Source organism: Stigmatopora nigra, chromosome 4 (assembly GCF_051989575.1).
Source record: "Stigmatopora nigra isolate UIUO_SnigA chromosome 4, RoL_Snig_1.1, whole genome shotgun sequence".
In the NCBI taxonomy this organism is placed as follows: domain Eukaryota; kingdom Metazoa; phylum Chordata; class Actinopteri; order Syngnathiformes; family Syngnathidae; genus Stigmatopora; species Stigmatopora nigra.
The window spans coordinates 10,802,627-10,820,344 of record NC_135511.1 but is presented as its reverse complement, the minus strand read 5'-3'; the positions used below and the strand labels follow the sequence as shown (position 1 = coordinate 10,820,344).

The following is a 17,718-nucleotide window of genomic DNA, read 5'->3' as shown; positions in this document are numbered from 1 at the left end:
TGTGGGTTTCCTAATTGTACTCTGGTTTCTTCCCACATGCATGGTAGGCTAATTGGACACTCTAAATTGTCCATGGGTATGGGTATGAATTTGCATTGTTGTCCATCCGATTCAGGGTGTCTCCTGGTTCTGGCCCGGAGTCAGCTGGGATTGGCTCCAGCACCCCCTGTAACCCTAATGAGGATAAAGCGGTTCATAAAATGAGATGAGATGATTTCAGATGAGATCAGATGAGGCAAATTTCACCCGACTGAGTCAGTGGCACTCAACTTTGTACTAGTAACTTTAAGGGTACGTCATTATTCCACAACAGTTGACTCAGATTGTTTTCACTCTGTGTAAGGATGAGTGTCAGGATTTGATTTGTGTCTAATAAAATGCAGCTGTGGTTCAGAGTAGTGCCAGACACAGAAGGTCCTCAGATTCGATTCCAATGCAATGCCTTATTATGTGTGCGAGTGCGTGTGCATGGGTGTGTGTGTGTGTGTGTGTGTGTGTGTGTGTATGTGTTAATATCTCCCAGCAGTTTGCAATTGCACAATCATCATGTCATACCCATGGAAACAATAGAGGAGTCATGTCATGGCAGAGTGGAAAGAACATTCTAAGAAATTGCTTCACTTCAGATTACACGTGGCTACAACAAATAAGCATTTAAAACACAAGAAGCCTTTTATGGTCTCAACTGTGATTAACCTACCGTTCACGGTTAATAAAAACGTCCTTGGAAACAGTTCTAGGTAAGGAGGGACTTTAAAAGCATTACTTGTTGTCATATTTGTTCAAATGAAAAGTCTTACAATGTCAAATCATCCAGTTGCAAGTGATACAATGCTCTCAGAATTTGTCCAATCATCCATATTTTTTGGTGCTCAAATGTCCATGTAAATGCTGTAATTAAGGGGAAGAATCAAGTAAGTAAGATGAATGGAAGATGCAAATGGAATCAATAAAATAGATTTCTATCTGTAGCCCGAAGTAACCCCAGTTACTTACTGATACAAAACAATGAGACATCTGCCTGAGCTCAATCTTATTTTTTAGTACGTGTTTACACAATCTTGTATCTACCCCAAAAATGAAATATGTTGTTCTGGCTTTAATGGTTCTTAACAAGAATGGCTAAACATTTTTTTCCTTTTTGAATTCCACATTCTAAACACAGCAAATTACCAAGTACCCTTTTGGCATTTTCAACAATAAGTGAAGTCACTCTTATTAAAAATTATTCTAAAAAGGTCTTAAATTTAAAAAGAAACACACCGAATTTGGCGTGATGCTTTACTTCAAAACAAAAGCCAACCATAATTGATGCTTTGAATTTGACTGTATGCTTCGTTTTTTATTCTTCTTAATAAAAGGAAAGAAAACGACGACTCCTACAAAGCCAAAGAAAACAAAATCATCACGGCATCCCCCTGTGTGTAGTTTCATTCCGGTAATGTAAATCCAACACAATTCTGTATCATTTCCATAGCTCCGGCATGTATTATTACTATGCTAATGTCGTTGGCTGCCGCTGTGAGCTGAGGTGATTTATTTTCCATTCATATATGGAAATAAAAACACAATAAGCCCTGGAATAATCCACTCAAGTATTTTAAAGGGAACCTTGCACTCGTGTTCTTTTATCACGTAAAAAAATACATTATTAAAGCTGAATAATTAAACACTATTGTGAGCTCTCAAGGTAATATCTGACTGTGTGTACAATTGTAGATGATGGCTGATGCATTGGACCATCACCTTTGTCCCGCAATGCTATTATGGACACCTGTCTTCTAACACAAGGACCTCCAGGACCCTCTCTTTCAGTGCAGGTCTGATTTATGAGGAAACCTCATAGGCTCCACTTTGGTGTTTTGTCTCCGCCAGCCTCTTTTTTTTTCTTTCTTTGACACACACTCTACCTCCATCATCGTGAAGGGCCGCCGAGAGAAACTGAGAAAAATGTCTCCTGTCATTTTTCCTCTTTTAACTGGGCTCGCGCCGAGCTCTCTGTCACCGAGCCCTCGAGGAGAGGACATCAAACAAAGAAAAAAAATCCCTGCCTACTTTATTGTCTTTTACCGCAGAGAGCTCAGATTTATTCTCTCTCTGTCTCACCTTACTTATACTTTACGAGAAAAAAATATATACACACATTTCTCTCAAATTTCTACTAACTCCCACCCAAAACTTGTCACCAAACTCTTTCTATAATTTATGCATTTTGACAATTCTCTTAAAGACTGCCAACTTATCAAAATATAGTCAGGAAGAAATGGAGGAACAATGGAAAAAAAGTTGCTCAAAGTCAAACAAGTCACAAGTAAGAATGAAGAATTATTATTATATGGGATTATTTTGAGTGGAATTACAGACAGGTTGAAATGGGATGATAGTCTTTCCAATTAGTTTCATTGGATACCCATCAATCCTTGGGGGTGTAGATGCTGTACTGATTTAATGAGGCCCCTGTCAATGTGGCAATGTTCCCATCATACATGTATCTCCGAGTAGAAGTCTTCAAGAGAGATGTGGGAGCACCAAATTTAAAAGGGATGATAAAAATATTTTTGCTTGGCAAGGAATGGCATCAGCATATGCAACACAGCAAACAAACAAATTTCAAATGCACATATTTGCCATCTGAAAAATACAAGCTAAATTGTTGATGCATGCTGCTTCATCCTTTTTATTGTGCTGATTAGAAATCAAGAAATTATGCCACAGGCAATTTATTATATAGTCCAAAAGTTAGTGAAACATTTTTGAAACAAAACAGGCAGCATTCATCATCACAGGTATAAGTTTCTCACATTATTATTTTTTAATTACATTTCAAACTGATAACATTTAATGTAATTTACCATGTCATTACAAAATTTTACTGGCTAGCGTCTGTTTGTTTTAAAATCATATTACTTAGAATGCATAGCTTTGTAAATATAATTGGTAAGATTTCCAATATTCTTTAATTAAAAAAAAAATTAGAATGTCATATCATGAGAATTTAACATAAGCGGAAAGAGATTTAAAGGAGAAATATTTTTACATGATGATGTTTCCTGAATCTCTTAATTCAACAAACCCTTATACAATGCACTAACCAGCGGCGATTTAAGAGTAGGGAGCGGTTACACGATGCATTAAAACACACAGATATTGAGTTGAACCCAGAGCCGAGGTTAAAACAAATGGCTTGGAGCACCTGCCTTGGAACACAAGTATTTCCCAGTAGAATTCCTGGCCTTTTGCAGCCAGCTGGATTCCCCTTCAAGATGTCTCTTGCACCATTGTTATTTTAAGTTTGCTTGCAGGAGTGCTCCAGGAAGCCACGGCTTGACACAACTGACATCCTCCAGTTTGGGTTGGGGGTTGGCTAATCAATACTGTGGAATGAGATCAATCCACCTGGTGTTTTTGTTTTACACCAAGTGTGTGGATATGTGTGTTTCATCTCCCAGATGATTACGTGACATCTTGCCAGTCCTCCTCCTCCTGCTATCTTTTTGTTGTTGTTCCTTGTTCAAATGCAACGGAATGTGTAAGTGTGCAAGTGTGAATGGGTATGCATGATGCAAGAATGAATTTTGCATGCGTTGTTCCCAGGTGCACTGCCTGGAGGGTCTGTGGGCTGAGTTGCAAGTGGATCTGCTTGATTGTGTGATGTGCGGCACGAGGAGCTGACAGGGTGTATCAGGAGGATCATCTCCCTAAATCTCAGATTAGGAAATAAAGTCATGAAGGAAATGCACTGGGAGATGTTTTTATGCAAATTGCTGTCATTTCACAGAGTGCTCAATATCAAAAACAAAAAAAAACAATGGAAATCGTATTAATTATCTGTTAAGGAGGGGGTCTTAAAGTGAAAATATTTAATTTATGATACACTTTTACAAACAGATTGTAAAATTAGAAGAAAACAGTTGCACTGACCTGGAATCCATTAAATCGCAAAACTACATTTTTTGGTTTAAGAAAAGTGAAGACAATGTTTGATACCTTTTAAAACAGATTTGCAACATGCACCGTGATATGTTTTTTCTTCTTATTGTACGCTTTAGTTAGATAGACCTATGTTTATTTATTTAACTAGGTTGGATTGAATGGATGGATGGATAGATGGATAGATAGAACGACTGACAGACACCCTTCCAAGTTTTATGTTAGGTCTTCTGTGTTTTGAAAATATGAGATTGTCAATACAAGCCTGGCAAATAAGCACATACACAAACATGTGCAGACACATTGGATATTTCTCAATGGTTTGGCCTTGAGGAGAAAGGAATAAATCACCAGTGCAAATATTTGTTTCACAGCTCTAAATTCCATCTGAATTCACTATCAGTTGCTAATTCTTGATGTGTGGTATTGGAATATTTCTCTGCTTTTTGAGTCTCCTTTGTGGTGTTTTTCTTTCCTTTCAGACTGTGAACCATTGCCCATGTCACAAAAAAGAGAAACTATCCTCTGCTAAGAGTAACAAGCGAGATTGCTGCAATTATTGATGTGAAACAGAGCAAGAAATATGCCTGAAGGATGAAATAGTATTATCATTGCTAGTTCATCCTGACTACTAACGTCCCTTTTTACACACTTATGAATGAGCATGTACCGTGCATCTTTCTCAATCCATGTTATCCACTTTCCCCAAACACATCCATGTCGCATTGATAAATGATCATACATCCGTTTTAATGTCAGTCAATTTGATGTAATGAAGTTGAAGGATGCTTATCGGCATTAGCATTAACACTGATGGATGATGCATTTTTATCATCATCAATCCACAACAAGGCTCTCATCAAAGTGGACTGTTTTCATTATGACAACATAAAAAAACCCAAAGAAGAATGTTTTCTTTTTAATTTCAGAATGGAACTAAAAGATGAGGTCACTGTCATTATGACTAAACCCTTGGACTTATTACTCTCATTACAGGAAATATATAATGATGAATTCAGCATGCGGTGAAGTTTAAATGATTTGGTTCATCGTTTTAAATATTTTGTGAATGTTACCGCTCCAAAATTGTCCTTTTAAAGAGGCTGGCTGTGTCCTTTTAAGGGCGTTTCAATGTGAATTGACGGGCTGTTTAAAATGGATCTGACTGAATTATTCACTCTGTTATTGTAGTGTCAGTGATGATGCCTGGTTGTCACGGAAACATGCTTCTATGATCTCAAGCCCGCAGCTGGGTCCCTTCTGGATAGAAGGAGACAATAAAACCCACCATCCGGGTGATTTTGACAGAAAATGAGGTGGCAATATGCACCAGCACACCATGTCAAAATGTGCCATGGAGAGACCACATGAGACAATAATCACAAGGCCACAAAAAAAGCAATATAAAAGGTTATGAGGTAAATGCAGCCAGTAGGGTTGGAGTATAATACAATATTTGAACTGATTAATGCATGCAATGATTTCTTTGAGGCTGTTTGTGGCTCCTATTTAAACATATGCAAATGCACATATTGGGTCCGTGGCTGTGGAATTCTAAAGCAACAGTAAGACCACCAAAAATGCCTTTTTGCAGTGGCAATGAGCTTTAGTTTTTTTTTTTTTAGATTACCTACTCGAGTCTTAATTTATACTCTATGTCCCTGTTTAACTGACAATGAATGCATTATTAAAAAAAGTCGTAGCAAATGCTTTGACTGTTGGCAAAATCTGCACACATTCACGTACGCACAGAACACTCTTGCACATTGCACAATGGCTTTCATCATTTCATCATCTGCTTGTAATTTTTCATCAGAGCCTTTGACCTTCAACAAATGCCTTCCAAACAGAGGTAACATTTTGACAAATTACATTCCAAGTTGAATCTTGTTCAGTAAACAAGGCACACATGCACAGCTTGTAATATTACAAATTTTACCTCAAATAGGTGGAACTCTTTAATAAAAGTCAGGCAAACATTTTTAATATTCAAGCCAGTTGGAGCATATTTCAGCATGATATAAATATTTCAGTCAGTATTTGAGGAGCCGTGACAAGCAAAACTTAATGCCACTGAGAAATATGTTAATTCCCACCATAGCTATTTGGAGACTCTCATTGTGCTGTCTTCACAGCAGGACTCCAAATCAGTCCATCCCTTCTTAGCTCTTTTATTCCAACCTGTCAGCAAATTAGAGCCAGTACACCTGCACCAAAGTGCCAAACTGCCTTCTTGTGTGTGCGTGTGTGTGTGTGTGTGGGTGTGTCTGTTTTGAATGTGTGTGTGTGTGTGTTTCCTCACTTGCTGTGTTGGCATCTTCACAGCCAGTATCTCTGACAAGCCTAATGAATCTCCAGAGAAGCCTTAACTGCCAGCTCTCCCTTGTTCTGTCTTGTCTTCATTGTTCTCTCACCAACCCTCCACCCATCATTCTCCACTTTTGTTGACATTTGCTTAAAACGAGTGCATTTATGAATCCCCACCGTCTGACACACCCATTTATATACACTGTGAGATTTGGACTCCAAAATGATGAATGGCATCTGAGCGCATCTGAGAACTCCTTCCGCTGAGGCCAAGGTATTAGTAATTAAAACACCCTGCTGTATTAGTCAAGCCTCAGCTCAGCTTGTCTATCTTCAATCTATTACCCAAGTCTTGTTAGTTCACAATTGAGTTCTAATTACATAGCTTTATGATACATAGGCCTCGTCTAGCAGTAATCACCGCAATTAGGGAAATAAAGTGGTTTTACATGAGCAGGGAGGCGGAAGAAGAACGTCTGCGATGAACAAAAAGATTCATAGGCAACCAATTAGGCGCTCAGCGCAAATGCCCTTCAAAAGACAAAACGGCAAAAGTTGCCACTGCTTCAGTGAGCTGTGGTGCACCGAGCCGACATGAGCACATAGGGCAAGATAATCAAAACGCTTCACACTCATTTGGCTTTTCGCTCTTCAAATGAGTTCGGGACAGCGCACAACCATTAGATCCATAACGATTGCACAGCCCACTCCCCAAAGACTACAACTCCCCTCCAACAGCCCCCCCAAATATCCCATGCATAATGCATCCCGCCCATCTGCCTTCGTGTGAGCACTCTATCCCATGGGGGAGGGAGGGAGGGGAGAAAGAGGGGGAGGAGAAAGTGAGGGAAGCTCTCACAGCTGGATGTAGACAGGAAAGATTTCTCTCATTCTCTCTTTCTTTTTTTTCAATTTGTCACTGCGCGGGATGCTGGAATGTTCAAGGGTAGGTGGGGACTCACCTAGCTTTTGGCTTCCTACACACAAAGGTGCAAGCATCTGTTATGGCGTGGTTCCTCTACTGTTTGTTCAAATGGTTGCGATTAGTCAAAGAGCATGAGGGTGGCACCACAGGAGATGGGCAATCTGTAGCGAAGAGTATGTGTACATTTTAAAAGTTCACGCTCGTGGGGAAGAGGGATCGAGGTGTGGTTGGAATAAAGGAACGGAAGGTTTTTGTTCATTGGCTACTTGAAACTGGTTATAGGTTGGTAGTGGTGAACTTTGATCTGAGCCGTGAAGTGAGTAAGTCGGCAACACTGGGTATTTTAATAGGAATCTGAGAAGAAGTGTCATGTGTTGGATAGAGTAAGTTATAGTGCCCTGCAGTGTCTTCAGCAATATCCATTGGAGATGTGAAAATATGTGCATCTTTGTAATATCTGTTTATGTATTAAATTGGATGCTGTTGTTCACTTTGTAACATGGAATAAAGGTGCTGTTTACTAGTCAGGAATCACTTATGAGATAAGAAAAGTAACTAAACTTAATTCCTTTTGGTGACAAGTCAGACATGTGCATCATGAATATGGAGTAAAAAAGATGAGCAATTGAAAAAGATGAATCGGTGTGTGTAATGTAACTGTTTATCCTTTTTAAGAGACACATTTTATGAGAATGAAATGGAAATTTCATGATCATATTAACTGTCATTTTTTTTTTTTCACTTGAATACTAAAAGAATTGCCTAGTGGTTGGCAAAAGTCACATATGAGTAGACTGTATCTCAAACTGAGAAGTGATGGAATCACAAGGCAACCCCTTATCAAATCTAATGTTGGTTCAACAAGTTATTGGCCACAAGGGATCGTTTTAATGGTCTCTTTGTTTCACAGCTGCCAAACCCCGACCCAAACCGAACTGCAACCTCATGATCCTCATCTACCCTATTACCCTTCAGCTGTTTCCTTCTTACGGCTCTTTGTCCTTGCAAGTGTGTTTGCGTGTGAGAGGGAACAGTAGCGTTCTTGTTATGCCATCGTCCGAGGCTGTAAATGTTGCAGAATTCAACCAAAGGAATATATGCGACGGAAACGAGACCAACTGGGGCTAAAATATAGAGATTGGAGCAAGGAGTTGTTGGAATAATTGGGAAAATTTACACATATTTGTTTTGATATTTATTCTATTTTGTGGTCAGCTTGTTGAAACTTTATGGAAGTGTGGTGCTGTGCTTGGTTTTATGCTTTGGATGCGTTAAGCCAAACAGGGTGGAAAGGAAGTAATGTTGGTGGAGTGCACACATTGTATACTTTCAATCCACTCATTGGTCGAGATTGTGGTACAAATTGGCTCTATCTCACATGGCAAGTGACAATGTGTCAGGAAAAGTTCCGAATGTTGCCAAACAAATGATTTGTGTGGCTTGTTGTTTCAGCCCTGATGGCACAAGCTGCCAAAGCAATATTATGTAGCACTAAAATAGCAACTATAATTGTCATACTGTCCTGATTTGGTGATGATCTCCGAGTTAATCTCCTCCTTTGGCAACAAATCCATAATGGATGAAAGCTGTCACAGTACTTTGTGGACTAGAAAAAATACTAGCTGCTTAGTTATCAGTAAGATCCTTTCTTTGGGAAAAAAGGAACAACATCAACATTCAAAAATAAAGAAATATTAGATAATGGCTGAACAGGAAGGCTTGCTTCATTTTATTGGATTAGATTAGTGATTGTCAACCACATTGTCACAGCCCATTATAAGACTATCAGGAATCGAATTATCCAATCTTTACATCATTGTTTTGAAAGTATTATTTCTCACAAGACATCTACTATATCTTTGTTCACTTATCTTTGACAAGCAAAACAAAGTTTTTTTTCACTAAAGGTCAGATAGTCCATACAATCAGTCATGTACGAATATACATTTTGTGCCGTTTTTGTTCGGTGAAAAGGCCTTTTTTTACCATGTCAAATATGGGTGTGCTCTAAATCAAGGTAACAAAACATCTCCTCCAAACCGATGACACCTGTACTATTATTTCATGTCAATATCAACTCTTTCACCACCACAATGCTCCTGCCTATGCTTATTCGAGGGGCGATAACAGACTCGTGACATTGCTGGAGGCACCCACACATGCACAGATGTATATGTAAAATGCCATTTGTTGAATGATGGCTTGTTTGTGGTCCTGTGGGGGTGAAGGGTGTTGAAAGGTGGAAGTGGAGAAAGGAAGCAGAGGTGTGGAGGTGATGAAAAGCTGGACATCCAGAAACAAACTGTCTTTGTCCCTGGCTGCTTTCTCCGTGTGATTGCATGTCGACCTACGCTGAGTAAGTATAGGTGTGTTTTTTTGTGTGCGTACATACAGGTGTTTTAGGTTGTATCATATTGCTGGGACTTGTCATATATGGCCGCTTTACTCATTGGCTGCGGTGATAGATGAAGCAATTCTGCTCTAAAAATGAGATGGTTTTACATTGACCAAACTTATGTGTTGATCATGGTCACAAAACCCATTGAACAACTACTAAACTAACTTAACTAAACCCTTCTCTGACAGATGTGTCTGGCCACAGTATAGGCAGAATGGGCAAAAAATATTGTGCAGTATCACACACATGCACCACGCAACATGTAGAACGCAGAATTTGTCGATTTGGTGCAATTTAATCAGTTCCATGTTCATGTTTGCTTGTGAAGCTGCGTTGGAAAAAGCATGTTGGAAACCTGACCTAAAAGCAGCTATTCAATTCTGAGAATTTATTCATCTATTTTAGGTTATTGATGGTGTATTGTTTTTTTAATGACTCAGTTTCTTGACCTATTTTTCGTGCATATCAATGTTTGCCCCCACTCTCTATTCCTCTCTTTCTCTCACTCTTTCTCAATCTCTTATTTCTCAATTTCTCTCTCTCTTTCTGTCTCCCCTTTCCTCTCTTCATCTCACCTTCTCTCTCCCTCTCGTTGTGGGCGTGATCCCCTCCAGCAAGGCTCACTAGAAGCTTTATTGATTTGTCGGTGGAGGAAGAGGAGGAGAAAGTGAAACTGGAGGAGTGGAGGAGGAGGCGGTGGAGGAGGAGAAAGAGGAGGAGAGATCGCTCAGAGAGAAACTGAGATGAGATTGTACGTGTTTTGAGTCGACCAAGTAGCGAAAAGGCAAGCAGTTCCAGCCGTGATCTCCAAATCACGTGCGCGACTGCAAGTGGATGCGGAAACAAGTGAAAGTGTGACTACTATCGCTCAAAGACATACTTTGATTCCCTCACAGGATCTCTTTACGCCCTGCTCTACTCTTCGTGAAGGGGGTGTCTTTTAATGCTCCTGCACACCCGGCGAGGAATACAAGGAGAGGAGATTGGGGAAGAAGAAGAACAAGAAGAAGAAGTAGCGTGAGTGGCACACCTCGTCGCCTTTTGGACTCCTGCCCTCTCCCCTTTCCTGGCCCTGCATGGACGGGGATGGGGAGAGCCGGATGCTGTTGCTGCGAGGCTGAGCGCCTCGCCTCCCCGTCTCTGGTGCGCCGCTTACGGCCACTGCTGCTTATCATCATCGCTCTCATCTCCACTGGCCACATAGGTAAGCACACTTCAGCGATCCGATCCGACCCTAACCCTGGCCCATACTCTACTCTAAACACCCCACACTTTATACAAACATGCTTTTCTCACTTTTGCCCGTCCCTTTTTTGGATTCTTTGAGTCCGCTTGACATTGGCTCGCTTGGTGTAATGTACAGTGGCAGTGCAGCAGTTTTAGACCGGATCGAGTTTCTGCTTCACTCTCTTCTCTGCCCTTTAACTGATTCCCTGCAACCGACAGTGATAGACACCCAATTCATTTCAACTGGGATGACTGACATTGAGAGATCATGATTCACGGCCATTGACAGCAATGGACGTCCAATTCAAATTCAACGTGACCGGATGTTTCGATCCTTGCCAGATGTTCCCAGTCACAATGGATTGGAGTCCGCCACTGTCCATGACTGCCCACCATCCCTGTCACAATAGATTGGACTTTCACCTCCGTCAATGGTTGCAAGTCCTCCCATTTAAAATGGATTGGACGTCCATCGCCGCCAATGGAAACCAAGGAGTGAAATGGTGCTCTAGTCGGGGAAGTATCATGGCTTCACCATTATAGATGTAAAGCCTTGTTTTATATACTTCTTTAATTGGTATTGATTAACATCAAGTCTCGACATCCTTCTACACTGTTGAAAAGTAGTTCTAAAGAAAGAACCGGTCTTCATTTTGAACAAGGCTTCCTTCACAATAATAGCTGAAAACTACAATTATTCATTGTAATTCGTAGCAAATGTATCATATGATACACATCTCGAGTTTGGATACGTTTGTGTTGAAAAACCAAGGTCAATTACTAGCAGTATTCACACAAATTATTAATCATAACAATCGAATGAATGCTCAAAAACAACATTGTTAGGATGTGTGGTTAATCACCTCCCTTTTTTTTATAATATTAGCAACAGAAACAGTCTGATTAAGTATTGAATGGAAAGTGAAAGGCCACATTAGTTAGGCCACTATGTTAACATGTGGGAAACAAGTGTGGTCTACATTAGACCTAAATGTGATGTCCATTTACAGGTCTGAGTTATATTTGTATTATTTTTTTATTACTACATTGATTTTCTCATATCTCCTATTATTTTATATGCGGTTTTAAATGAAACGTATTTATCAAGTCTTATATTTTTTAGTGAAACAAAATTGATCATGTTTGAGTGCCAATCCACTTTACAAGAGCTCTCATTGGCAGCCCCTGAGTTAAAGGAGTGCTCTATAAAGGGTTAAACAAAAAAAATAATACAACACGCAAACAACTTGATCTTGATTTACATCCCATTCCTACAGAGCTCAATTGTTTAATCATTGAGATTAACTGCATGTTTATATGGTACAAAATCCAGACTTGGTCTTTATATAGCCACCATTCCTTTTGTCCAAAAGTGTGTGTATGTGTGTGTGTGTTATTGTGCATGTTCAGGGGGTCGCCTGTCTGTGGAACAGTCACACCTTCAGTAATTAGTTTAACACAGCCTAGGCAGCGGGACAAAAGCAGCTCTGCACAGCTCTGCTCTGGTGGGAAAAACGAGAGCCACTTGCCATTAAAATGAACCCTCCAGGCAGCCCTCACCTGGAAAGAATGTGTATCATTCATTTGCCAAACAAAGCATTGATTTGTATTACTTGCGAAATCTATTAGCCTTCCTGAAACGTACTTCTCATCCTCTTTTCAGATGTCACCACATGCATTCGTTTTGACAGAAAGATAGGAATGTTGGAATCTTGTGTTCTCACTCCCGACTGTCTATTCACAGAGGGCTCTTGTGAGTTCTTGTAATGTGTTGCAGGCTCTGCTCAGAGGGCCTTTAGTGTGATCTGAGTTCAGGGTGGGAGAGAGTGCAAAACAAGGTGATCAATAAGCACTTGGGCCGCCAGACGATGCCTGGAGATCCCTGTCGGATCTCTGGAGATCAAAAAGGTTGCAGGCTTCCAAATCGGGAAATAAAAGAAAGCGCCAAACCCAGCCTTGTGGCTCTTTTGACCTTAGAGTGTTTCCAGAGAAGCCATGTGGGGGATGCAGAAGGAGAAATATTGCTGACGAGCATTAAAGGTGCAAACATGGTCAACGGTAGAGAGTAGGAACTAAGGCGTTGAAACGCTGAGATGATGGGCACGGGTCTTGGCAGGCAATGGAACAAACCATGAAGAAAAATCTTATAGAAGTATTAGAGCCTTGGTGTCATACTTTTTTGGTTGTTTCTACTCGCCCTTGGGCAGATCAGTTTTGTAATCTGGTAAAATGCCTTTATGTATGGAACCTGTTTATCCCTTCAAGAGATTGTAATCCCATTTAATCACCTTGACTCACAGTAACACATATTGCCATCTGATATTTGGATTGCTATATAATTTGAGTCTTATAAATGCAACTGATCCGTATTAACATGTTTCCTGACTTCAGTTTGGGTCCTGTCGTCAGTGAAATTGTGCTCAAGGCGTAGCTGCAGACTAAAGTGCGGGAAGAAAGGTGAAAAAGGCACTGAACATAATGCACTTTCTCATAAACAAATCTTATCTTTTCAGCATAAAAAGCTCATGTCAAGAACAAAGACCACAAAATTGTACTCCTTTGTTTCACTGCCAGCCTTCTATAGATTATAGATTGTATTTTTTCCCCCATTCTGGTCATGTCCCACAATTTACTGGCCACTTGTTTCTCAGAGGAATTCAAAGGCCTCTTACACTACTTACTCCTTAGGGTATTATGGAAATAAATACGATATTTTTATGCTAGTCAGACCAGTGGGCATATTTGAGGTCGGACTATTTAACTTCCAAGTTTTCAGCAAAGCACTCGTGGTGGAAATGCAAAGTTATGCGCGGATGGCATTCCAAATTGTATCAGAAAACCTCTTTAGAGAATAACTCCTAGTTTTGCAAAACATTTAAACATGTCTAAATACCTGACTTGAACTGTGTTCACAAAAAGTAAATTCCTATGTTGCTTAATCATTCTGCTCAAGTCTGGTGGTGAAAGCATGCATTTGTTAGTATCAATGCTGATAATAATATGCTCTGAAAGAGACTAAGACTACATTGATTTGATAGGATTCTGCATTTTGGTGCTGCTTGCACATGGGAGCATGAGTCCAGTTAATTTGGCAAAGGACAATGTGGCCTCAGTGTTCACTTGTTGTGCTGCCTGTATACTGGATCTGATACTGGTATACTGGGACTGGTGTCAGTATCTAACAGGGAAAGGTAATATTTTTAATTTGGGTGTGATCAGAAGGGGGTACCCCCATATACTGTTTGGCAAATTCAGATCACTACTGCCCCCAAATGGTGGTCCAGATCCCTTCATTTAAGAAAAACAACAACAACAACAAAAATATTTGTACAAAGAAGAACTTGTGAGCTTGTTTTTGTGCAACGCAAATCTAATATTGTTAAGTGCTGATGTGATGCCTGAGGAATTTGTTGATTTCTCTTCAAACATTTTTAGATTTCTTTTAATTGACCTTTAGAAGATCATAGCACCATACACAGTATAGAGAAATACACGAGTAGCATTCTTTCTCTTGCGTCTGTACACGCGTATGTAACCGCTCATTCCCTGCAGAGCCGTCTTTGGGCCTAATCTAATCGAGGCATGCTTTGACTGCATCAGATCTGCTCTCAGATTGTCCTCCTTCCTTCCAATGTCACAAAATGGTTACTTTTGTTGTGAAATTCCAAAATTAAAGCAAGGGGAATGAACAACAACTTAGATTTTATCTCAAGTGGATTCAAAACAATCACCCCATTTCGTCTATAAATAATATTGGGGTAAACATAGATGTTAATCTGATTTAAGTCATACGTCTACTTATTTTATTGGTGTAAACATGGTCGTTAAAGTGATTTAAGTCATACAGTGTACGGTATTAGGCATGAATGTGTGCTTTTCTCACCCTTTTCACCCCCCCCCCCCCCAAATTCAGCCTTCCAAGACCGCACACTGCGCCACACAGAGACACACTTTGTCATTAACTGGGTTGCTAAACTTTCTGTTTGGCAAGTGAAATATAGACACTCAAATTCCAATAAAAACCAATAAAAGTAATATATTTAAGTGTGAAAGTTCATCAAAATAATATCAGTTATAATTAAAAAGTGTTTCTTTTCAGAGTATATAGTAAACATTATCAGAAAATTCTCAGTTAAGATACAATTAATTTACATGGTTATTTCCCATCATTGTTCTTACTGAAAATGTAAGTTTACATGCGTTTTTTGATGCATAATTCTGAGAGGAATTGTGTTTTTTATAGCACTTGATGATAGATGTAGCCTTATCTTTTTCAGTCCTAAGTAGTGCTACCAATTCTTTATCTTTTCTTTCTGCTGCGCTCTGCTCTTTGGTTTATTACTCTTGGGCTTTACTACACTTAAAGAGCGGTCTGCCTGATTGATCGAAACGTTCTAAGCAGCCACTGTGTGGCTCTTTTTCTTCTTTTATTAGATTGCAACCAGCCAGTAAGTTTGTGTGTTTAGGATCAAAGCCAGCTACTAACAGCGTAGTTGTGTTCCATGTGGACACAAATTTCCATTTCTACTTAAACCCAAACTCAGACAGATGAACATTTTCCCCGACATTTTCGAAAAACACCATTATTAGTACTAAAAATGTTCCTCTCATTCCTGTACAGGTCATTGCCAGGTGAACACTCCTCAGTGTCGCATCCAAAAGTGTACCACCGACTTTGTCTCCTTGACCTCCCACCTTACGCCGACCGTGGATGACTTTCACGCTGAATTCTGCAAAGCTCTGCGGTCTTATTCGGCCTGTACGCAACGGACAGCAAAGTCTTGCAGGGGCAACCTAGTCTACCACTCGGCAGTGCTGGGCATCTCTGACTTAATGAGCCAGAGGAACTGCTCCCGAGATGGCCCCACTTCCTCCGCCCATCCCGAGGTCCACCACGAGCCCTGCAATTATTACAGTCGCATTCAGCATGCACATGCACACACGCACGCCCACACGCACGCTCACACACACACCCACAGTCACACAAGGCCTGGGTTCCTTTTCTGTGGGTTGTTTGGGGACCCTCACCTGAGGACATTCAAGGACAGCTTTCAGACTTGCAAGGTGGAGGGAGCATGGCCTCTCATCGATAATGACTATCTGTCGGTTCAGGTCACTAATGTTCCAGTAGTCCCAGGCTCCTCTGCCACAGCTACCAATAAGGTGAGAGAAAATAACCATCTTGTGATTATTGTTTCAGTTCCATATTTAAAGTAAATTCAGTTTGAAAATTGTAACTTGCTAAATAACACAACATAGCCTGACCTCTAATAACCCGGAATGACATATATGAAAGGACCCACTGTTTACCACTAGATGTATTTTTGAGTCCTTGCCTTGCACTTGACATATTCATGAGTTTCGAGCCTCTTCCGTATGAACAGATTAAGTAGTGGACATTTTAAACAGATGCATATGCACGTCTTTTGAGTTTTCAACTTTCAAATAAACACTCCCACGCAGGTATACAGACATGCACACCCTTGTAGACACACGTGTGAACGTGTGAAACCATGCGCACACGCACAACTACCCACACGCTCACACACTAAGCAAATAGAATGATTGCTACACTGTGGAGATGAAGGCCTGACCTTGTGTCAGAGGTAGGGCAAGTTATTAGTCACAATTATTAGAAACACACGCACACACATGCACACATACGTACACTGACTTTTCTTCGGGCTGAATTGCCTGACATGGTTCATGCCTCATGGCTGTCATGTGAACAAAGGCACCATTTACCGGAACTATGATGCTGGACTAGTGCACACAGCAATGCTCACACCACACCCTTGAACACACACCACGGCTTCCACTATCCAATGCGGTTGGTGTGTGCATGTGCCAGCATGTTTGCATAGCTGTGTCAAATTGCAACTTGTTAAAAAGTCATTTAGATGTTTCTTAAATGTTTCTCTAAGTGTCAATAGTATGTGTAGTGATAATATTTGAGCTCTGTTTTTCATGCTCAGAGACTTTTTATTATACACCCACAAGTTGAATTTTTTAAATAAAAAGAAGATAAACACAATAAAAATCATATATCATTTTGACACTGGCCCAAAACTTTGGTTTCAGGGAAATAGCTCACATTGTGGTCTTTCCATATCGCAGTTTTACCCAGTTTTGGGGCTTTAATTCCCATTTTTTTCATTCACTTAATGCAGTTCTCCGTGTACTCATAGATCACGGTTATCTTCAAGCCCTACGAAGGTTGCACCGAGCAAAGAGTCTACCAAGCCGTGACAGACAACTTACCCGCCGCCTTTGACGACGGAACGGTGAGCAGTGGCGACCCCATCCACGTCTCTATGGGGACCGATGGCGCTACTGGGAAAGTGCGGGCTCTATGGATCTCAGAGCGGACCCCGGGCCACCACATAGAGCTGCACGCGGGTTACATCGGCGTCACGGTGATCGTCCGACAGCTCGGTCGCTACCTGACCCTTGCGGTTCGGATCCCCGAGACGCTGTCTCAGGCCTACGACGCCACCCAAGACCTGCAACTCTGTCTAAACGGCTGCCCCGGAGTTGAGCGAATTGACCAGGACGGACATCTGCCCCTGTCTCCGCCTTCAGTCGGCCTTCAGCTCCAGCGTATGCACGGGCCCAGATATTCTTCACAAACACAGTTGTACCCCCACGGTAACAGGCAGGTATTCTCTTTGGAGGGTGCTAAGGAACTCTGTCGGGAGCAGGTGGAGGTGCAGGACATTTACTACCACTCCTGTGTGTTTGACCTCCTTACCACTGGGGATGCTAACTTCACCGTGGCAGCATACAGTGCCCAGAAAGACATGGAGAGCCTTCACCCTCACAGAGACAAATGGAGGATCTACCCCCGAGGTTCTGCCCTAAGCCCTGCGTACTCCCCAACTTTGCTACTCCTCACTCTGGTTCTGCTTTCTATGCTTTGTTTTGGGTAAAA

General features: G+C 40.9%; 1 protein-coding gene and 1 long non-coding RNA gene across 3 annotated transcripts; both read left to right on the top strand.

Annotated features, from left to right (window-relative positions):
• Window positions 1–565: 565 nt before the first annotated feature.
• On the top strand, window positions 566–3,809 carry LOC144195525 (uncharacterized). 2 transcript variants are annotated; one of them, XR_013326099.1, is made up of 4 exons: window positions 566–740; window positions 1,362–1,438; window positions 1,720–1,820; window positions 1,927–3,809. It is a non-coding gene; the product is annotated as an uncharacterized LOC144195525 (long non-coding RNA). The 2 variants fall into 2 exon arrangements; XR_013326098.1 differs by having other exon boundaries at window positions 1,720–3,809.
• A 3,352-nt stretch (window positions 3,810–7,161) lies between these two features.
• LOC144195411 (repulsive guidance molecule B-like) lies at window positions 7,162–17,716 on the top strand. Its single transcript, XM_077715026.1, has 4 exons — window positions 7,162–7,183; window positions 10,175–10,764; window positions 15,409–15,950; window positions 16,976–17,716. The coding sequence occupies exons 2-4, from the start codon at window positions 10,647–10,649 to the stop codon at window positions 17,714–17,716; spliced, it is 1,401 nt and encodes a 466-aa protein (XP_077571152.1). The 5' UTR covers window positions 7,162–7,183; window positions 10,175–10,646.
• Window positions 17,717–17,718: the final 2 nt, after the last annotated feature.